Source organism: Salmo trutta, chromosome 2 (genome assembly GCF_901001165.1).
Source record: "Salmo trutta chromosome 2, fSalTru1.1, whole genome shotgun sequence".
Taxonomy (NCBI): Eukaryota; Metazoa; Chordata; class Actinopteri; order Salmoniformes; family Salmonidae; genus Salmo; species Salmo trutta.
In genome coordinates, this window is record NC_042958.1 from 53,962,326 (window position 1) to 53,985,942 (window position 23,617).

The following is a 23,617-nucleotide window of genomic DNA, read 5'->3' on the forward strand; positions in this document are numbered from 1 at the left end:
ATGAATCAGGCCTTCATGGTCGAATTGCTGAAAAGAAACCACTACCAAAGGACACCAATAAGAAGAGACTTGCTTGGGCCAAGAAACACGAGCAATGGACATTAGACCGGTGGAAATCTGTCCAAATTTGAGATTTTTGGTTCCAACCGCTGTGTCTTTGTGAGACGCAGAGTAGGGAGTAGTACACAGCGTTGTCCGAGATCTTCAGTTTCTTGGCAATTTCTCGCATGAAATAGCCTTCATTTCTCTGAACAAGAATAGACTGACGAGTTTCAGAAGCAAGTTATTTGTTTCTGGCCATTTTGAGCCTGTAATCGAACCCACAAGTACTCATGCGCCAGAAACTCAACTAGTCTAAAGAAAGACAGTTTTATTGCATCTAATCAGAACAACAGTTTTCAGCTGTGCTAACATAATTGCAAAATAGTTTTCTAATGATCAATTAGCCTTTTTAAAATGATAAACTTGGATTAGCTAACACAACGTGCCATTGGAACACAGGAGTGATGATTGCTGATAATGGACCTCTGTACTGTTATTGATATTTTCCATTAAAAAAAATCAGCCGTTTCCAGCTACAATAGTCATTTACAACATTAACAATGTCTACACTGTATTTCTGATCAATTTGATATTTTAATGGACAAATAATTTGCATTTCTTTCAAAAACAAGGACATTTCTAAGTGACCAAAAACGTTTGAACTGTAGTGTATATTGGAACGATTTTGTCTCTCATTCAAGTGGATGTTCTGGCTAGCAGTCCTTGGAGTGTTCGGTAAGTGTTTTAACGATATTTGAATTTCTCTGCGTTCCTCTGCAGAGAAGTGACTCAGCTGTGTATGTGTGCTCAAGGCAGCGGCTAGTTTGCTGGGTATTTGACTTTGCCTGATCAGCAGACAGTCCCAGAAAGGGAGGTTCCCTAAAATAACATGGCATTCACATAGGCACAGTGTAATATCCAGTATGAGACACATGGACTCATTGTTACAAAGCAGAGGATAATGAGGAGTTCATATTTATATTTTTTTTACAAATCTATTAGCCTACTTGTTGAATAAAGACCTCGGCCAAGTCCTATATGGCATCCTATTCCATATTTTGTGCACTACTTTTGAACAGGTCCCATAAGGCTCTGGTCAAAAGTAGTGCACTATGTAGGGAATAGGGTGGCATTTGGGACGCACTCTCCTTCTGCATCCTCTGTGTTGTCAGCTTGAGTCATTGTGCCCTGCACGTTGTGGTTTAAGGGAATGGTGTGTGCGTTCTATCATCCTCCTCTACAGAATAGGAGAGTGCTGCTGCAGGTAACTCTGCCTGTGGCCCTTTTAACTCTGCCTGGTGCTCTCTGGGTGACCTTGTTCTCCCTGTCTGGACTAGAGGGCACTTTGCCTTGAGGTGAGAACCACTTTTAGATAGATGTTAGCCTAATGGTCATGCATGAGCTAAGGATTAGGCTGTGATGGATGGCTAATTGCCTTACTACCTTGCTGCCTTGCTGCCTTACTACCTTGCTGCCTTACTACCTTGCTGCCTTACTACCTTGCTGCCTTACTGCCATAGTATTGAGTTTGGCTTCTACACTGAGTGTACTGAATATTATGAACACCTGGTCTTTGCATGACAGACTGACCAGTTGAATCCAGGTGAGCGCTATGATCCCTTATTGATGTCACTTGTTAAATCTCTTCATCTTCACTGATTAAAGTGGGAGGAGACGGGTTAAATAATTTTTAAGCCTTGAGACAATTGAGACATGGATTGTGTATGTGTGCCATTCAGAGGGTGAATGGGCAAGACAAAAGATTTAAGTGCCTTTGAACGGGGTATGGTAGTAGGTGCCAGGCGCACCGGTTTGAGTGTGTCAAGAACTACAACGCTGCTGGGTTTTTCACGCTCAACAGTTTCCCATGTATATCAAGAATGGTCCACCACCCAAAGGACATCCAGCCAACTTGACACAACTGTGGGAAGCATTGGAGTCGACATGGGCCAGCATCCCTGTGGAACGCTTTCGATACATTGTAGAGTCCATGCCTTGACGAATTGAGGCTTTTCTGAGGGCAACAGGGTGTGCAACTCAATATTAGGACTAATTAGGCTCAAATCTGAACATTTCTAACCTTGAACCCTGAAGTAATTTAGAAATTTTTGCCAATTTATTACAAATAAAAAATGGATCTATAATACATTTACATAAGTATTCAGACCCTTCCTTTACTCAGTACTTTGTTGAAGCACCTTTGGCAGCGATTACAGCCTCGAGTCTTCTTGGGTATGACGCTACAAGCTTGGCACACTTTTATTTGGGGAGTTGGTCCCATTCTTTTCTGCAGATCCTCTCAAGATCTGTTAGGTTGGATGGGGAGTGTTGCTGCACAGCTATTTTCAGGCCTTTCCAGAGATGTTAGATCGGGTTCAAGTCTGGGCTCTGGCTGGGACACTCAAGGACATTCAGAGACTTGTCCCGAAGCCACTCCTGCGTTGTCTTGGCTGGGTGCTTAGGGTCATTGTCCTGTTGGAAGGTGAACCTTCGCCCCAGTCTGAGGTCCTGAGTGCTCTGGAGCAGGTTTTCATCAAGGATCTCTCTATACTTTGCTTCGTTCATCTTTCCCTCGATCCTGATGAGTCTCCCAGTCCTTGCCACTGAAAAACATCCGCACAGCATGAAGCTGCTACCCCCATGCTTCACCGTAGAGATGGTGCCATTTTTCCTCCAGACGTGACGCTTGGCATTCAGGCCAAAGAGCTCAATCTTGGTTTCATCAGACCAGATAATCTTGTTTCTGGTCTAATGTGGGCTGTCATGTGCCTTTCTCAAGTGGGCTGTCATGTGCCTTTTACTGAGGCGTGGCTTCCGTCTGGCCACTCTACCATAAAGGCTTGATTGGTGGAGTGATGCAGAGATGGTTGTCATTCTGGAAGTTTCTCCACAGAGGAACTCTAGAGCTCTGTCAGAGTGACCATCTGGTTCCCCCGATTGCTCAGTTTGGCCAGATGGCCAGCTCTAGGAAGAGTCTCAGTAGTTCCAAACTTTTCCATTTAAGAATGACGGAGGCCACTGTGTTCTTGAGGACCTTCAATGCTGCAAACATTTTTTTGTAACCTTTCCCCAGAGCTGTGACTCGACACCTAAAGAACTCAGACCATGAGAAACAAAGATTCTCTGGTCCGATGAAACCAAGATTAAACTATTTGGCCTGAATGCCAAGGGTCACATCTGGAGGAAACCTGGCACTATCTCTATGGTGAAGCATGGTGGTGGCAGCATCATGCTGTGGGGAGGTTTTTAAGCGGCAGGGACAGGAAGACTAGTCAGGATCAAATCAAAGATAAATGGAGCAAAGTACAGAGAGCTCCTTAATGAAAACCTCAGATTGCGGCAAAGGTTCACCTTTCAACAGGACAACGTCCATAAGCACACAGCCAAGACAACGCAGGAGTGGCCAAATAGAGCTCCATACCGCATTGCCATGCGCATCCCAAATTGTATAACAATGCGGAGGGCTCTGTATAGCTCCGCATTGACATGATTGGTTGACGGTTGGTGGGGGCGGTACATCCTGTATAAACACAAACTCACTTCCTTGACACAGTGCTGCACTGCTCCGTGAAGAACAAGAAGTATGAATGCCCTGCCTTCTGCTGAGGCCCTATCACGGTAAATGCTGCATGGCCAATGCAGATGTCGGATTGACCATTCACCCAGATGCACAATACACTTCTCTCTTTCCAGAATGCGCTCTCTACCGCCAATTTGTTTTGTTTTGTTTTATTTCATTTCATTTACGAGTTTTGTCAATTTAGTCATTTTCTTTGGTTTGGAGCGCTCCTGTCAATGTTGAGTAAGGACGTGCACGCATAGAAGTAGGCCTATAGGCTATCTGGCCTTTGCACAAATGTAGGCATATAAATGTGCCAATTTGGAGATGTGATAGTATTTCTGATTGGCATAACGCACCACCTCTAATGACCTGTGGAGCTTCTCAAAGTAATGTTTTCTTCACCTCAAACAGCAAGCAAACAAAGTCTGTTTTTACAACCATTTAAGAATTACAATAATTCTTCACTGTATTTGAAAAATCTTTCCAGCTCTCTCCCTTTTGATAACCACTCAGCGTGAAAAGGGAAAAATGTAACACTCTGATACAGTGGAAACGTCATAAAATAGGCCTACCTGATTTGCTTCTTATCAGTGCTTGACTTGGACTGTTTATATTTAAGTGCACAATACTTTTGAGCTAATATTCTATAAGAGGAACAGGAGCTCAAGCAGTAGAACATTTGAAGTGCTAATACTCGGCTCTGGTGAGCTACTGCCTAAGTCAAGCACTGCTTCTCATCCCTTGCGCATATATTTTTTAGTTGGTGATAGCCCTAGTTACAGTTCATTTAAGGAAATCAGTCAATTAAATAATTTCATTAGACCATAATCTATGGATTTCACATGACTGGGCAGGGCGCAGCCATGGGTGGGCTTTGGAGGGCATAGGCCCACCCACTTGGGAGCCAGGCCCAGCCAATCAGAATGTGTTTGTCAGCTATACTTTTTATTTGAACTTGTTAACTAGCTAGCAACAAACAAAAACATTGTGTAGAAAATTGCTTTTAGTTGCCTGGCTTGCTAGGTTGACATTAAAAATTAATTTAGTAAAACGGAAGGGTTTAAAATAAAGTAGGCTATTTAGAGCACTGGGCTGCTTCATAACTACAACGAAAAGTTTGATGTCGCTACGACAATAGTCTACAGACATGTCGATAGACGGACTGTAACCCAGCCTTTAGTCATCAACCCTTCGTATGGTATCCCATATAAAACAGTTCCCAGACATGTTTTGAAGAATACATGTCTTGTATAATTTGAATGCTGAGTGCAAGGTCTCTCGCAGTTTAAACATTTGTAGCAAACTGTCTTTTAGTCAGGGGACTCCATGACAAACCATCTATCCTGTCCTCCATCTGTAGAAAAACAAGGTGGAGTTGCGACACACAGCACTGATTACATCATCAATGGTTGTTCGATAAATTCCAGGACAGACAAGTGATAGCATTTTGACCTATGACCAACCTGAAGTGGGACTGGTGTTCTGCCTCAACCTTCTGAGCCTGATATGGTAGGGGGGTTTCCACGACACTGCTGAACAACAAACCCACCAGGTTTTGTAAGTAGCCTGTGAATTAAATAATATATCATCACTCAATAAACATATATAAAAATAAAAAAACTTTTCTGTAGTTTGGAAGTAAACTACACTAATAGCAAATACTGAATAGATTAAGGCCAGTGATGCTGACACCGTTACTATTTGAGGTCAAATCATGACAACAGTGATCTTCAGGTCGGAAAGTCGGAGCTCTAGAAAGATGCTAGAGTGTCCGACTTGGAATTCCGAGTTGGATGACCGTTGAAAACGATTTCTCCCAGTCGGAGCTCATATTTTTTTCTCGAGTTTTCTTGAATGCAACATATGCAACCAGTTGTGTAACATGACATTGCTAAATGCTTGCAGTAACATATTTGTAGAATGCTAGAAAAAAAGACTGATACTCAGGCTTGACAAATACAATCCTTCATTTTTTTTTTTTTTTTGCCCAAGAAAATCCGTAATAGACTTATGAGAACAGGCGTGTTGCTTTAGCACTAGTAGCAGACGAAGCCCCCGAATGCTAGCTAGTGCTAACTAACCTAGCACTTGATCATGACTCCCAGTTCCATTACAGCAAAGGCAGAATGCCGCCAGGGCCTGCGTTATCGAGAGCAAGTGCTAACCCAAACAACATGCCTGTTCTCATAAAAGTAGCTAGCTACCTAACTTACAAACACAGGTTAGTTACCAATATCTTTGTCTGAGCTTAAGTGAATTGGCTAGCTAGCTAACGTTAGCTAGCACGTATCTTATTAGCTAGCCAGTTTGAGTTGAAAATTATCGAGAGCAAGCTGGCTAACTTTTGAAATCCTATCAAACCTTATCGTCAGGTGCAACGTTAGCTATGCAAATCTGACTCTGTATGACATTACATTACATCACATTACACATTAGGGACAGGCTATGCATTTAGCGAGCTGAATCATAGTACCCTAGCTAGCTAGCTACTCGACACACATCAGTCACAGCCATCATGTCATACGTTTGTTGAATGTAATCCATTCGTTGCCATCTTGCACAATATTGTTGAACGCATTAGAAGTTTGCACCAACTTTATGGAAGTCCATTTTCACTCCTATGCCGAGCAAGTGTGCGTTGCAGACTTGACAACATGTCCACAACACATGGCAGCTGGGGACGGACCACACCTTGTCTCTTGTCATTTGGACATCAATGGCAAAAGTGGACGTGTAAGTAATTCATACCCGTCGTGTCGCACTTACTTCCAAATCTTGTTTTGGATCAGACTGACTTTATGACCAAAATTATCCTATTTACACTTTTGTTAGTTAATTTTGAGACTAGAATGAATGTTTCTGACTAGGGTTGCACATTTTGGGGAATATTCAGAGGTGGAAACTTTCCATGGGAATTAACAGGAATATATATTACAAATGAATATTAATACCATTTAAATGTAGATGGTTTTTTGCATTGGATATATTTACCATATCATATGGAGACAGAAACATGAACCTTTTACCTAATTGCAAATGGTTAAATCCATCCAATAGGAAAAAAAAACAAAAAACAATTTAGTTACAAATTGAACTTTAATTAAATGAGTTGACTCTTCACATGGGATGATTTCACTGAACAACAAAAGAAAGGGGATATTGAATGATCCCCAATGATCCATCGCATCTCCCAAAAACGTTTTCTACATGCATCTGTAAAATGATAGTCTAGAAACTAAAGCTTTGGTTGTCTTCCTCTCCGGCTTCCATGTCTTCTCCCTGGACCTCCTCAATGTCCACCTCTTGAACATCAGACTCTGAGGCCTCATTTTCACTGTCACTTTCCAACCTTGTTGAGGATGGCTCATTGTCTGGCTCAAAAAGCCTCAAATTTGCCCAGATGGCCACCAATTTGTCAACCCTTGTATTGGTCAGCCTGTTGTGTGCTTTGTTGTGTGTGTTCCTAAACAAGGACCAGTTGTGCTCTAAGGCGGTTGATGTTGGTGGGATTTGGAGGATGATGGAGGCAACAGGGGAAAGAGTCCCTTCCACCAGGTGGCTGATGAGATATGTTGGCACGACTGCCATGTTGCATCTCCATCCCAAAGCCCTTGCTTGGAAGTGTACTTTGCCAGACTGCCAAGAACCTTGCCCTCATCCAGGCCAAGGTGGCGAGACACGGTAGTGATGACACCATAGGTCTTGTTGATCTCTGCACCAGACAGGATGCTCTTGCCAGCATACTTGGGGTCCAACATGTACACAGCGGTGTGTATGGGCTTCAGGCAGAAGTCTGTCTGATGTATTTCAGAACTGCAGTTTCCTCTGCTTGGAGCAACAGTGAAGTGGGCAGGGCAGTACGGATTTCTTCTCTTACATCTGCAAACAGAGTCTGAACATCAGACAGGATGGCATTGTCTCCCTCAACCCGTGCAATGGCTACTGTTATAGGTTTCAGGCTGCTTACCACTCTCTCCCAAAATGCATCATCCAGGAGGATCCTCTTGATGGGGCTGTCCATATCGGCAGACTGTGATGTGGCCATTTCTTGGAGAGACTCCTTCCCCTCCAGGAGACTGTCAAACATGATGACAACACCACCCCAACGGGTGTTGTTGGGCAGCTTCAATGTGGTGCTCTTAATCTTCTTACTTTGCTTGGTGAGGTAGATTGCTGCTATAACTTGATGACCCTTCACATACCTAACCATTTACTTGTTTCTCTTGTAGAGTGTATCCATTGTTTTCAGTGCCATGATGTCCTTGAGGAGCAGATTCAATGCATAGGCAGCACAGCCAATTGGTGTGATATGAGGGTAGAACTCCTCCACTTTAGACCAAGCAGCCTTCATGTTGGCAGCATTGTCTGTCACCAGTGCAAATACCTTCTGTGGTCCAAGGTCATTGACTGCCTTCAGCTCATCTGCAATGTAGAGACCGGTGTGTCTGTTGTCCCTTGTGTCTGTGCTCTTGTAGAATACTGTTTGAGGGGTGGAGATCATGTAGTTAATTATTCCTTGCCCACGAACATTCGACCACCCATCAGAGATTATTACAATAGTCTGCTTTCTCTATGATTTGCTTGACCTTCACTTGAACTTTGTTGAACTCTGCATCCAGCAAATTAATAGATAAAGCATGTCTGGTTGGAGGGGTGTATGCTGGGCGAAGAACATTCCATGTACAGATAAATAGTTAAGCAGTTGGATTAAACAACTCCTTTGTAAGATAAATGCTTTAAAATGAAACATGTATGGAAACAGGTGAATTAAGACTCCTCAGTTAGCAGGCTCAAACAAGCTAAAACCCACATGTTAGCAAAAACTAACTAGCAGAAATTGTTAACAAGTTAGAAATAATTTAAACACACTTTGCTGTAGGCTACTATTAACTAGTTAACAAAAAATCATGTCATATAAAATATATTCACCCCACCCAGTATTGTTATCAAACTTACCAGAAAGTGTCTAGTCCTTGACTCAGACAGTGTAGTAGTGTGTGCTCAATAGCATCTCATTAGTGTGCAAGATCTTGAGAATCAGCTATACATGTGATGGAAGAGTGCATTGTGCATGCAAAGGGTTGCAATTCCATTGAATTGGGATAGTTTAACCAAAATATGTCGCAAGACCTAGAATTGCCTTCCACAAAAAAGGTTCACTGTTATTAGCAAACTTTTTTTTTTAATGAATTTAAGCAAAATTCCCCAAATTCCCGGACTTAACTTCCCATGGAAAAATTCTGGAAATTTACCGGAAAGTTTCTGACCCTTTGCAACCCTATTTCTGGCTCATATCGATGACACAGGCAGTTTTATAACCAGAGAAGTTGGTTCTAGGAATCAGTTCCCCTTTAAGACATGATGGCATGATAATGACTGTCTCTGAAATGGGCATGAAGTAGTGGGCAAGCATTGGGGGCATCAAACGCACCATTCCCATTTCAGTAGGCTATTTGTGGTGAAACACTTGTTCATTTATAAAAACACGAGACACCACGTTGCCTAAAAAGTGCAAAGCTATATGCCTGTGTAGTTATAATTATCCCCCCCTCGTGCTTGTTCATTGATAACCCATCCATCACATGATTTACCACTGGAAGTCGTCACTGGGGGTACACTGCGTAAGCAGGGTTCCAAGGAATATCCATATGAGCATAAAGCATCACATCTTCATGTGCTGCTGACAGCTTTAATGCGTCCCACAGTTGTTACATATCAACAGCAGCTCTGCCTAGACTTCTCTTGGGGTTTCTGTATGCCATTCTATTCCAATTTCTCAGTTTTTTGTTTTAGATTACCGTTTTCCTCTTTTTTAAATTAGGTTTTCGCTCTCAGAATCACTTTTTGATTTTTTTTTTATGGAACATCAAATGTAGTTTTTATTAGTCCACAACAATGGAGACCACTTTTTGAGGTATGGTAAAATGTGAGATATTTCGATTTTTTTTTGGTTGTAGTTACCCTTTCATTCCAATGCGCACCTAGCAAGAGGCTGTTTAGCAGCAGTGTTTTTGTAGCCACATGTGATGGTTTGCAAAACGAATACCCACTGGATTGATGCAAATAATCATATCATTTTGCCAGGTAAGCAAGCATAGGCTACTTTTTAGTTAATATTTAATTGAGAAGGTTTTTGGGAAAAAGTTCCATCTACCGGAAGACTTTTCATTAGCATCATCACTAACTGCTACACAAATTTGATTCCTTTACTAAGTTCAATACATTTTTCAGCATTTTTTAAATTCTGTTTTAATGTCTGGATCCTGTGACTCCATCCGCATTCTCCGCATTGTGGATTTTATAGGGCCTTACGTGTGTGTGTGTGTGTGCTAGTGATGCTTTTTCTCCTACTGTAATTTATCTGTGCTGGTTTTAAATGAGATCTGTCGTGGAAATATTGACAATGATTCCTGTGAAAGCGTGATATACCCTGGGATTTATTTTAATGAGGCTTTGGCCTGCCAGCTTGTCTGACCTGGTTTAAACTGATTTGACCTGGTTTAGACTGAGTAACCAGTGGATTGGAGGGTAACACTGCTGGCTAGTAGGAGGTGGTGGTGTATCGTATGTTGGGCCTTCCATTGAACCTAAGCCCAGAGGGAGGGAGGGAGAGAGGTAGTGAAGGACAGCCAAGGCGATGGAAGGAGAGTTAGTCAACTGACCTCTAAGCTCCAACTAGACCTGGAACTGTGAAAGTGTCATAGATAGGTTGCTGTAGTGTTATACAGTGCCTTCAGAAAGTATTTATACCCATTGACTTATTCCACATTTTGTTGTTAAAGCCTGAATTCAAATTAGATTCAGTTGTTTTTTTCCCCCTCACCCATCTACAAACAATACCCCATAATGACAAAGTAAAAACATGTTTTTAGAAATGTTTGCCATTTTTGGGAAAATAAAATACAGAAAAATCTATTTTACATAAGTATTCACACCCCTGAGTCAACACGTTAGAGTCACCTTCGCAGCGATTACATCTGTGAGTCTTTCTGGGTAAGTCTCTAAGAGCTTTGCACACCTGGATTGTACAAAACATTATTCAAGCTCTGTCAAGTTGGTTGTTGGTCATTGCTGGACAGCCATTTTCAAGTATTGCCATAGATTTTTTTCACTCTGTCCTTTTAGGTTAGTGTAGTGGAGTAACTAAAACGTTGTGGCTCCATACTCCGTTTTCTCCTATCACAGCCATTAAACTCTGTAACTGTTTTAAAGTCACCATTGTTCTCATGGTGAAATCCCTGAGCGATTTCCTTCCTCTCTGGCAACTGAGTTAGTAAGGACCCCTGTATCTTTGTGGTGACTGGGTGTATTGATACACCAAAGTGTAATTAATAACTTCACTATGCTCAAACAGATATTCAATGTCTGCTTTATTTATTTTTTACCCATCTACCAATAGGTGCCCTTTTTTGCGAGTCATTTGAAAACCCCCCTGGTCTTTGTGGTTGAATCTGTTTGAAATGCACTGCTCGATTGAGGCACCTTACAGATTATTCTTTGTGTTTAGTACAGAGATGGGGTAGTCATTCAAAAATCATGTTAAACTATTATTGCACACAGAGTGAGTCCATACAACCTATTATGTGACTTGTTAAAGGTATACTTCAGGATTTTGGCAATGAGGTCCTTTGTCTACTTCCCCAGAGTCAGATGAACTCGTTTATGCCTTTTTTTTGTCGTCTCTGTGCCCAGTATGAAGGAAGTTTGAGGTATTTTCGTGTGCCAATGCTAACTAGCGTTACCCATAGTGCAATGAATGGAAGTCTATCTGCTAGCATTTAGGCTTGCCATAACAAAAGGGTTGAATACTTGAATACTCAAGGCATTTCAGCTTTTCATTTTTTATTAATTTGTAACCATTTCTAAAAACATAATTCCACTTTGGTGTGTGTGTGTGTGTGTGTGTGTGTGTGTGTGTGTGTGTGTGTGTGTGTGTGTGTGTTCTGTGACACTAAATCTCAATTTAATGTAATTTAAATTCAGGCTTTAACACAACAAAATGTGGAAAAAGTCAAGGGGTGTGAATTCTTTCTGGAGGCACTGTAGATGGCTGCTAAATATCTGTGTGTTTGTGTGCTAACTGCAACCCGGAGGTCACTGCGTTACGAAGTCGAGAGCACAGGAATATCACCGTCAGTAGCAGAGGGCCCCTCAAACGGATGAACTGCAGCAGGAGTACATCTAATCTCCATTTGATTTGGCCTTGGAACCGCTCCAGGAGGGAGGGGGAGAGAGTGTTGGTTGCAGCCAGGTGCCCAGTGTAGTCTACGAAGGCCAAATGTCACGCACTGACCATAGAGAACCATTGTTTCTCTATGGTATAGTAGGTCAGGGCGTGACTAGGGGGTGATTTAGTATATGGATGTCTATGTTATATTCTAGTTTATTATTTCTATGTGGGTATTCTAGTTTTCATATTTCTAGGTTGGTGTGCTTGATATGGTTCCCAATTAGAGGCAGCTGGTTATCGTTGTCTCTAATTGGGGATCATATTTAAGACGCATTTTTTTCCACCTGTGTTTGATGGGATATTGTTTTGAGTTAGTGCACGTAGCACCTCTTAGTTACGGTTCGTTGTTTGTTTCGTTCTTTCTTTGTTGTTTTGTGCGTTTCTAATATTAAATATGTGGAAACCATATCGCGCTGCACCTTGGTCCAATTATTACGACGAACGTGACACCAAAGCTCATTAGCACGCTGTGCAAACCCATTCATCTGCATGCATTCCCTGTCCTTGGCCAACCTTGCAACACCACAATGCAGCACAGCAACTTTCCCCTGCAGCAACATAGCTTAGTCTACTACTACCACACACACACACACACACACACACACATTAAGGCATGCACGACATGTAATTGTGAGTTGTTTTTAACCAAATATTGTGATTGCGATTTTACTTGTGATTTTTAGCTCAAACCACTGAGGTGAACTGTTGGAATCATATAAATACAATTAGTATTCTGTTTCTGTAGTTGGTGTTTGGCATGACAACGAATGAAAAAGCCAGGTACACTAAAACCACAGAACAATGAGCCAGATGTTTCACCAGATGTATGCTTCTGTTTGCCGTTTCCACTCACTACCAAATATGGTATGAGAGGAAGCCCAGTGTCCGGCAGTGGGAGAAGATGGATGTTTATCAACCTAATGGTGGTGTAGATTAATCTCACATTCCACTGTTCAAACATGTAAACAAGGCTGCATGGGATTTCTGTTGACTCCATGCAGCCAATTGCAATGTCTTCTTTAGGTATAATGCCATTGCCGGGAGCCATTTGTGGATTTGACAGCTCTAATGCAGTTCCTTCTCCAACACCGCCAAAACAACCCCTGTCGGACGTCGGTGAAGAGGATCTGATTGAATGGAACCCTTGATCACAACAGTTTTCTCTTCCCAAAACTAGAATCTGTTATGAACAGAATGGACTAAGTTTTGTAGACTTTAACTTTTACCAAAGTTTAAAAAAAAATGGCATTGTTTAGAAATAGTGCAAGGACAAATTGAGTTATTACACCGGCACACTTCACAGAGTAGGCGTTCCCTAATGGAAATATGCAAATACATGCTAAAACAATAGGATCTCGCTAGCTTGTGCTTGGCGCCAACCTCCTCTCTTGTTCTGCCCACTATGATTTGATTAATTTGCTCCCATTGGAAAAAAAACAGGCTGTGGTCTATCTTGGGTTGGTAGAAGTTGTGATAGGGTAGGAACCAAAGTGTTGGTCAGTTTCCCAAGGGACCCTTATTACATTTGAATGTTACATTCATGGCTCAAAATGGATATTGCACATGTCAATATTGCAATTTCGTCAAAACAATTGATTAATTGTGCAGCCCTAACTCTCTCTCTCTCTCTTCTCTGCCTCTTCTCCTTTTCGCACTGTCATTCACCCTGCCCTGTGTCAATACTCTTGATGAGATGGGGCTGATGGCTTTGAACCAGTGCTAGCCTACACTGATTGCTGATTAGACCCTCCATAATCCCTAGAATCTCCTCTCTCTCTCTCTCTATGCGAACAAAGCCCAATGTAGAGTCATTGCTATAGACACCAAGGCAAACGACACCCAGTCCCGAAAGTTTGAGTTTCTCACTTCTGCGGTATTTCAACCCATGACCTGCAATAAGACTCAGGCCGGCTGCTCATAGGCCTATGAATGTTCTGGATAACCCAAGCTTGAGAATATGCTGTTTTGTTGTCTTTTTTGTGTTAAACTCAAATTTCAACACTTGACTGGCTCCTGACACTTTCCTTCGGGCTTCTTCTGTTCCAAATTGTGGTTTTATTTTCATAACACCTGAGGGGCCTGACGGGCCTAATCTTCATTCTCTACTGAATAAATACTTTGTACTTCAAGCCCCTTGGGAATGATTTACCCTCGTCATATTGTGTCTGTAGGCAGACCCATGGCTACGTTATCATCTCGTGGTTTTATGGGGGAGGACTGCATATCCCTGTTACATGCACCTTTTAGAATAAGGAAGGCCTGTTTGGGTCATTTCCATGTAAAAGGACCCATTAGCACCAACATAAGTTCATAGAATGTCAAATGAAAGCTAAGTGTGTATATATATATATATATATATATATATATATATATATATATATATATATATATATATATATATATATATATATATATATATATATATATATATATATGTGTGTATATATATATATATATATATATATATATATATTACATTTTTTTCTCTCACAATTTTCCACCCTTAAATGTGGAATAAGCAAAGGTGTTGATTTCTGGTCAAACATCTACCAGAAGTAGTCTTCAAAGGTATTAGAAATGCACCAAAACACAATGTTGAACTAAAGGCCCCAGACAACTAATATCAACACTTATATTTAGTTTTGGAGGACATGTTCTGCTTTCTGTAAGTTTAAGAAACATTGCCTTGTGCCTTGAAATTCTGTTACCAAAAACCCATATATCTCTAAGATATTTTCAGATTTCTCCCCTTCATGAGGAGGGAGGATGATGAAAGTTCACAGAAGTAACAAGGTAGACCTATCAATTAGTTAGTGCTTTTAATATATTTTGTTAATTAATAATTAAGTGATTAAAACTTGAAATTCCATTACCAAATTGGTAACAGAATTTCCCAAAAATTGGTAACGGAATTTCTGAAATTGAATTGGCTACAACGAGAAATCATAGTTGTCACAAACCACAGTTGGGTTCACAGGTTAGGACAAGTACAGTAGATTACAGTAATTAAAAGTATAGTACAGCAGAGTAGAGTAGAGTATAGTTCAGTACTGTACAGCAAAGTAGAGTACAGTAAAGAAAAGTAGAGTATAGTACTGTACAGTACACAGTAGAGCACACTAGAGTTGAGTACACTAATGTACTGAACTATACTGTACTCACTGTATTGAACTATACTTTAATGTACTGAACTCTACTGAGCTCTTATGTGCTGTACTTTGATGTCTGTGTTTCATGAGTTTGGACGTCTATGATTGGTTCAGATTTGGTCCAGTCCGGACCAACTGAATTTGGTCTTGTTTGGGGGCAGAGCTCATTGAAATGATAGCCAGTGTGTAGAACAATAACCAAATATGAAAAGGAGGATATTTAATATTTCTACCTTTTTGTGTACCTATTTAGGATACATCACCATGAAGAGAATGACATTCATATCCATAATTATGCATTTTTGTGTCTTACAGATCAGGGACCGATGATGAAATTATGTTACCGCAATTCCGTGACGGGGTGTAAATTCACTTCACTTACTGTAGTTCAATAACCAAAATAGATTTTTATTTTTATTTTGGTGTCAAGTCAAGGTGTCATGTGATAGCTGACACCTCATTCTTTCTGCAGACATCTTTAAATATTCATTCGGAGCAGATACAGTATTTAAGAAGTTTTTAGAAACCGTGAACACACAAAAAACTGAGGGAGATTTTAGCGAAATTCTGTTACCAAACTTTAAATCTGCACAGTTCATCCAGTAAATGTGTTTTTGTAACATTTTGTTACAAATAGTCCTTGTACATAAGAGTACATGGTTTGTTAAACTTTGAAATCAATGTTTTTTTGTTTGGCATACATTTTTAAGTGAATAATCTGTGTTGCCGTTACCGCGGAATTGCCCTTTGGTGCTACCTCTGTGAATGCATGCCAGCCCCTATCCCACTCCTTATCATCATTCATGCCCACCGGGCATCATCCACATGACGGTACGGTTGTTGTCATTTGCATGGAAGCTTTTGTGTATTATCAGTCTCCCATAGACATGGTATGCGTCCCAAATAGCACACTATTTGTATTTTGTATTTATTATGCATCCCCATTAGCTGTTGCCAAGGCAGCAGCTACTTTTCCTGGGGTCCATTAAAGTTAAGGCAGTGATATATATTTTTTTAAACATTACAATACATTCATAACAGTTTTCACAACACACTGTGTGCCCTCAGGCCCCTATGTAGTGCACTACTTTTGACCAGGGTGCCATTTGGGATGTAGCCATTGACTTTATTCCTCTCCTCCAAGTTCTCTCTGTATGTCAAATCAAATTTATTTATATAGCCCTTCTTACATCAGCTGATATCTCAAAGTGCTGTACAGAAACCCAGCCTAAAACCCTAAACAGCAAGCAATGCAGGTGTAGAAGCACGGTGGCTAGGAAAAACTCTCTAGAAAGGCCAAAACCTATGTCTCTCTGTCTTCTCTGTTGCTGCCATGCTATGTTGTCATCTTAGGTCTCTCTTTATGTAGTGTTATGGTGTCTCTCTTGTCGTTATGTGTGTTTTGTCCAATATTTTTTATTTTGAAACCCAGCCCCCGTCCTTGCAAGAGGCCTTTTGCCTTCTGGTAGGTCGGCATTGTAAATAAGAATTTGTTCTTAACTGACTTGCCTAGTTAAATAAAAAAAAACAGAAGTCTCCTCACAGCTTCAGGCTGCTCTCTACTTGCCCTCAGATAAGAAAATCCTACTAGACCACATTTATCACTGAATTTTCATGCATGTATTTTTTTATATACACTGCTCAAAAAAATAAAGGGAACACTTAAACAACACAATGTAACTCCAAGTCAATCACACTTCTGTGAAATCAAACTGTCCACTTAGGAAGCAACACTGATTGACAATACATTTCACATGCTGTTGTGCAAATGTAATAGACAACAGGTGGAAATTATAGGCAATTAGCAAGACACCCCCAATAAAGGAGTGGTTCTGCAGGTGGTAACCACAGACCACTTCTCAGTTCCTATGCTTCCTGGCTGATGTTTTGGTCACTTTTGAATGCTGGCGGTGCTTTCACTCTAGTGGTAGCATGAGACAGAGTCTACAACCCACACAAGTGGCTCAGGTAGTGCAGCTCATCCAGGATGGCACATCAATGCGAGCTGTGGTAAGAAGGTTTGCTGTGTCTGTCAGCGTAGTGTCCAGAGCATGGAGGCGCTACCAGGAGACAGGCCAGTACATCAGGAGACGTGGAGGAGGCTGTAGGAGGGCAACAACCCAGCAGCAGGACCGCTACCTCCGCCTTTGTGCAAGGAGGAGCACTGCCAGAGCCCTGCAAAATGACCTCCAGCAGGCCACAAATGTGCATCAACACCGTGCAGGACGTTTGGCATTTGCCAGAGAACACCAAGATTGGCAAATTCGCCACTGGCGCCCTGTGCTCTTCACAGATGAAAGCAGGTTCACACTGAGCACGTGACAGACGTGACACAGTCTGGAGACGCCGTGGAGAACGTTCTGCTGCCTGCAACATCCTCCAGCATGACCGGTTTGGCGGTGGGTCAGTCATGGTGTGGGGTGGCATTTCTTTGGGGGGCCGCACAGCCCTCCATGTGCTCGCCAGAGGTAGCCTGACTGCCATTAGGTACCGAGATGAGATACTCAGACCCCTTGTGAGACCATATGCTGGTGCGGTTGGCCCTGGTTTCCTCCTAATGCAAGACAATGCTAGACCTCATGTGGCTGGAGTGTATCAGCAGTTCCTGCAAGAGGAAGGCATTGATGCTATGGTCCGCCCGTTCCCCAGACCTGAATCCAATTGAGCACATCTGGGACATCATGTCTCGCTCCATCCACCAACGCCACGTTGCACCACAGACTGTCCAGGAGTTGGCGGATGCTTTAGTCCAGGTCTGGGAGGAGATCCCTCAGGAGACCATCCACCACCTCATCAGGAGCATGCCCAGGGGTTGTAGGGAGGTCATACAGGCACGTGGAGGCCACACACACTACTGAGCCTCATTTTGACTTGTTTTAAGGACATTACATCAAAGTTGGATGAGCCTGTAGTGTGGTTTTCCACTTTAATTTTGAGTGTGACTCCAAATCCAGACCTCCATGGGTTGATAAATTGGATTTCCATTGATTATTTTTGTGATTTTGTTGTCAGCACATTCAACTATGTAAAGAAAAAAGTATTTAATAAGATTATTTATTTCATTCAGATCTAGGATGTGTTATTTTAGTGTTCCCTTTATTTTTTTGAGCAGTGTATATACATTTTACGGACACTGTACATTTCACATGACTTATTCTTTTTTTTATTTTTTATTCAGCTACCCTTTCTCTGAAAACCATCCAGTTTTGATTTCTACTTGCCATACTTTTGACGGTGCTGTGATGTTTCACAAAAGTTCTAAACTTTTCTATTCTCACCGTTTCTACAGATTGTACAGTGAGGGAAAAAAGTATGCTGATTTTGTACGTTTGCCCACTGACAAAGAAATGATCAGTCTATAATTTTTATGGTAGGTTTATTTGTCAAAAATGTTATAAATTGATTTGCATTTTAATGCTATCGGCCGCGATTTTCAATTGTAGCTGTGACATTACATGCGAGGGTTTAGTCTAAAGGTTATTAAGGTAGACGCTCTGCAACACTAGCCTCCTGGGTGGGATTTTAAATGTCAGAGCAGTGTAAGGAGCGGGTGCAGTCAGGAAAGCTGTGTTGTAATTTGCTGAGTAGCATTGGGATTATTAGGGGTGTGGTACAGTATCGAGTATGGCATGTGTATGTGGTTGTGCTCCACCAAGTCCTGACTCTCAGTGCCTGCCCCTGCCAGTTAACCACTAGGTCTGCACACACCCTAGCCTTTTGAAGCACCAGGGCACTTTAATGGGCACAGTAAAGACTGCTTTCCCAGAACAGATGTTATTGATCTTTTACAGCTACTTTGCACTAAAGGTTTGTCTGTTTCTCATTAGCTTGAATAGAATATTCACAGAAAGTAACCGACTGTCATTTATTTTACTGCATTTGGTAGTCTTAAAGTCTACCTCTACGTTTTCTTTTGTGTTAGAAATAACAGGTTTGGGTTGGTAAAATTTTAGCACGACATGTTCTCAAATCTTTGTCTTCCTCGCTCTATTTTTCCTCCTTGTTCTGTCTTGGCCTCCCTCTTCTCCTCCTTCAATTTCTGTCTTTCTCCTCCCCTTCTCTAATCGTCCATCTCTCTCTCTTTCCCTCCACAGCTCTGCCAGCCCTGCACACCCATGATCCAGCAGGCAGCTGATGGAAGATCCGGTTCCCAACTTGCCCACCATGGTCTCCAGGCTGCCCAAGTTTGGCTCGCGCCCCACGGCTGTGGCTGCCACCGCCCCACTGAGCAATGGGACCCGCCACCACCCTTCCTCCAGCACCACGGGCAAAGGGTTACCCACTGCCACCACCAGGCAGAACAGAACAATCCGGATGCCCTCCTCCTTCTCTCTGAAGTGGAAGAAGGGGAAAGGGGGAGCCCCTGTGGAGAGGGGGGGGGACTTATGGGAGGAGGACAGAACTGGAGCTGGGCATCACCCCCGACAACCGCAGCACTTACCAATGGTGGTACGGGAGATTAAGAAGCCGTCTAGCATGCCTGCCACAGTTAAGGTACAGGGGTGTGCTTCCACCTTCCCCAGGACTATACGCTCCAGAACTGGGTCTCGCGGGGCCATCCCCAAACAGGCCTTGTCTGGACAGAGTCTCGGCAATGGCAAAGCGGGTCTCAACGGCCAGGCGGGTGGTGTTGGGCGGTCTGGGACCGGTTCACTCAGGCGGGGCCAAAGCCGTGGTTCTCCCCACAGCAACCTGACCAGCAGCCTGTCCCAGTCCAGCGACAGCCTGGAGACGGCCACAGAGGAGAACATGGTGCGCTCCCAGAGCCTCACCCACGTCAAGAGGATCCCCTCCCCCACCGAGCCACCCATCATCCGCTCCTACTCCTTCAACAGGGCCTCGGAGCTGACCAAGGAGCTGCCCAGGCCTCTAGCCAAGTCCCCGCTGGTCAAGACATCTCCCCTGGCCAGACCCACCCCTGTGCTGAGTAGTGGGGGGAGAGGAAAAGGCCTACATCTTAGTAAGGGTGGACCTAGACCAGTGCCAGGCAGGGCTGGGGTGGGAACAACTAGCTGCATCTTGCCACCCATCACACTGAGGAAGTCCTTACTACTGAGTTCAGCCTCCTCCACCACCAAGCCTTCGGCCCTCAGCTACAGGCTCACACGACCCTCCCTCATCAAGCAGCCTCACCCTGTCCGGGCCGCCACCTCCCAGAAGGTCCATGGCAACAGAAAGGAAAGCGAGGGGAGGAGGAACTCGGTGGAGATGCCCCGTGTCACCCCAGACCCGACCAGCATCACTGACAGCCCAGTGAGCACCCCAGAGGGCCTGCTAAAGGAGCCTGTGGCCCCCAGTGGGGTCCATCCCCTGGGGGAAGGCCTGGAGGACATGTCACTCTCCTCCACCTCCTCCCTGGAGCGTAACGACACCAGCGAGGAGTACATGGACGATTTTGACAACCTGGGAAATGGAGGAGACTGCATTCTGCTGCTCCCGGCCCAGAACGGAAGGCTCGACCAATCACAGCCTGACTTGGATGATGACAACACAGACGTCAACCGACGGCACGGTGGAACCTCCATGACTGGCCTTCACAGCTTCCTGTCTGACAGTGTGGACTGGGCCAGGATGGGACTCACTGGTAAGATTTCACATCAAAATAATTGACTTGAAAGACTAAGAGCCGGTTTCTCAGACACAGGCCCTAAATGACATACCATAATATTAACCAAAACAAATGAACTAATATTCCTTAAGTGATTAGGTAGCAGGCAAGTAACACCTCTTCATTCTCCTCTCTGTTTTAGGGGGGTTGTCTCGGCGTACTAGCCAGGCCCTGTCTGGGGGTGCAGAATACCCCCTTGGCTCATCTCTGGACCTGTCCCCCTCAGACTCTGGCTCGGGGGGGACCTACATGTGGGACGAGGAGGGTCTGGAGGCCCTTGGGACCATCACACACCCCTGTGGGAGTTACGACTCAGACCTCAACAGCATGGTGGGTCTGGATAGAATACAATACCATTTAATATAATACACTATATATACAAAAGTGTGTGGACACCCCTTCAAATTAGTGTGTTTGACTATTTCAGCCACACCCGTTGCTGACAGGTGTATAAAATCGAGCACACAGCCATGCAATCTCCATAGAGAAACATTGGAAGTAGAATGGCCTTACTGAAGAGCTCAGTGACTTTCAATGTGGCAGTGTCGTAGCATGCCACCTTTCCAACAAGTCAGTTCGTCAAATTTCTGCCCTGCTAGAGCTGCCCCGTAAAAATCATCTGTCCTCAGTTGCAACACTCACTACCGAGTTCCAAACTTCCTCTGGAAGCAATGTCAGCACAAGAACTGTTTGTCGGGAGGTTCATGAAATGGGTTTCCATGGCCGAGCAGCTGCACACAAGCCTAAGATCACCTTGCGCAATGCCAAGTGTCGGCTGGAGTGGTGTAAATCTCTCCGCCATTGGACTGTGGAGCAGTTGAAACACGTTCTCTGGAGTGATGAATCACGCTACTTGCCCAAATGCATAGTGCCAACTGTAAAGTTTGGTGGAGGAGGAATAATGTTCTGGGGCTGTTTTCCATGGTTCGGACTAGGCCCGTTAGTTCCAGTGAAAGGAAATCTTAATGCTACAGCATACAATGACATTCAAGATGATTCTGTGCTTCCAACTTTGTGACAACAGTTTGGGGAAGGCCCTTTCCTGTTTCAGTATGACAATGCCCCTATGCACCAAGCGAGGTCCGTACAGAAATATTTTGTTGAGATCGTTGTGGAAGAACTTGACTGTCCTGCACAGAGCCTTGACCTCAACCCCATCAAACACCTTTGGGATGAATTGGAATGCCGACTGTGAGCCAGGCCTAATCTCCCAACATCAGTGCCCGACCTCACTAATGCTCTTGTGGCTGAATGGAGCAAATCCCTGCAGCAATGTTTCAACATCTAGTGGAAAGCCTTCCCAGAAGAGTGGAGGCTGTTATAGCAGCAAAGAGGGGACCAACTCTATATTAATGTCTATGATTTTGGAATGAGATGTTCGACGAGCAGGTGTCCACATACTTTTGGTCATATAGGGTAGGTAAATGTCCTCCTTTTGATCTGTGTACTATGACAATGTGACAACCTCCATCTTAAAATGCCAGAGCATGGTTGGTTGTGTGGTCTCTGCTTCACCACAAAGCCTGCTTTAGTTTCCCCTTAAAGTTATTTAGCTCCCAACAGGATGGATGAAGTTTTAATCCATCATCGGAATGGGAGGCGTCAATCTTCAGTAGTACTTTGGTCTCTACTGCACGTGTGTTGGAGAACAAGTAGGATGTGTTTCTGTTTTACCGACTGCGCTTAATCCTCGCTGGCTGTCATAATGCATTTAACCTTTGTCCAATGAACTTTTACTTTTACTTACACAGCTTTTTTAATAGTCAGCGTTTTACTTTCCCTGTTGCTGGAGTAGAAAACTTTCACCCTAGCTACTTCCCTTATGTGGATTATCCTGGGGGATTTGTATTTTAGAGGGTCGAAGGTTGTCCTGCTGGCTTTGACCTTAATGAGCTCACTGCCTGGCGCTGTTTCTGTACGGGGTCTCTGCCCACAGTATCACTGTCCCCAATCCTATATCACTACTCAGGACTTTGACCTACAGCACAGGTCCTCAATGGTGCTGGTATTTCTCTGACCAGTGTACTGTATGCAGTCAGGGTTTATGCCATTCAATGCACCACTCTGCTCCTGTACACGTGCAAGACCTCTACATACAGTAGTTATCTGTTTTTCTGTTATCTGTTTGAATACTTTTAAAGTGCATCTTTCCTTACTAACTAACCACTGACCTGTAAGCGATTGCATGGTCTGCAGCCTATTGCTTTCACCAATCTCAGCTTGTCAGGTTATTGATTAAAAAAAATATTTTACCTTTATTTAACTAGGCAAGTCAGTTAACTTCTATGGGCTGGACACAGCCAGTGAAATATCAGGGCGGCAAATTGAAAAACAACAAAATGTCATAATTCAACTTTCTCAAACATACAACTATTTTACACCATTTTAAAGATAAACTTCTCGTTAATCTAACCACATTGTCCGATTTCAAAAAGGCTTTACAGCAAAAGCAAAACATTAGATTATGTTAGGAGAGTACATAGACAAAAATAATCACACAGCCATTTTCCAAGCAAGGACATGTGTCAATAAAACCCAAAACACAGCTAAATGAAGCACTAACCTTTGAAGATCTTCATCAGATGATACTCCTAGGACATTATGTTACACAATACATGTATGTTTTGTTCGATAAAGTTCATATTTTTATCCAAAAACAGCATTTTACATTGGCATGTGATGTTCAGAAAATGTATTCCCACCAAAACGTCTGGTGAATGTGCACATCAATTTACAAAAATACTAATCATAAACGTTGACAAAATATATAACAATTATTTTAAGAATTATAGATAGACTACCCCTGGATGCAACCGCTGTGTCAGATTTTCAAATAGCTTTACGGAGAAAGCACATTTTTCAATATTCTGAGTACATAGCTCAGCCATCACGGTGAGCTATTCAGACACCCGCCAAGTTCGAGGCAACCTAAACTCAGAATTAGTATTAGAAATATTCTCTTACCTTTGCTGATCTTCGTCAGAATGCACTCCCAGGACTGCTACTTGTTTTGTTCGAAATAATCC

General features: G+C 43.0%; 1 protein-coding gene across 9 annotated transcripts in view; it reads left to right on the forward strand.

Annotated features, from left to right (window-relative positions):
* The window catches only part of LOC115157429 (serine-rich coiled-coil domain-containing protein 2), a 112,132-nt gene that overhangs the window by 16,545 nt on the left and 71,970 nt on the right, over nucleotides 1-23,617 (forward strand). For 8 of the 9 annotated variants that reach the window (XM_029705674.1, XM_029705690.1, XM_029705707.1 and 5 more), the window contains exons 2-3: nucleotides 19,078-20,567; nucleotides 20,734-20,921. In XM_029705674.1, the coding sequence (XP_029561534.1) occupies nucleotides 19,118-20,567; nucleotides 20,734-20,921 (1,638 nt within the window). In that variant the 5' untranslated portion in view covers nucleotides 19,078-19,117. Of the gene's footprint in view, nucleotides 1-19,021; nucleotides 20,568-20,733; nucleotides 20,922-23,617 lie in introns of those variants that run through there. The other variant, XM_029705681.1, reaches the window with a different exon arrangement.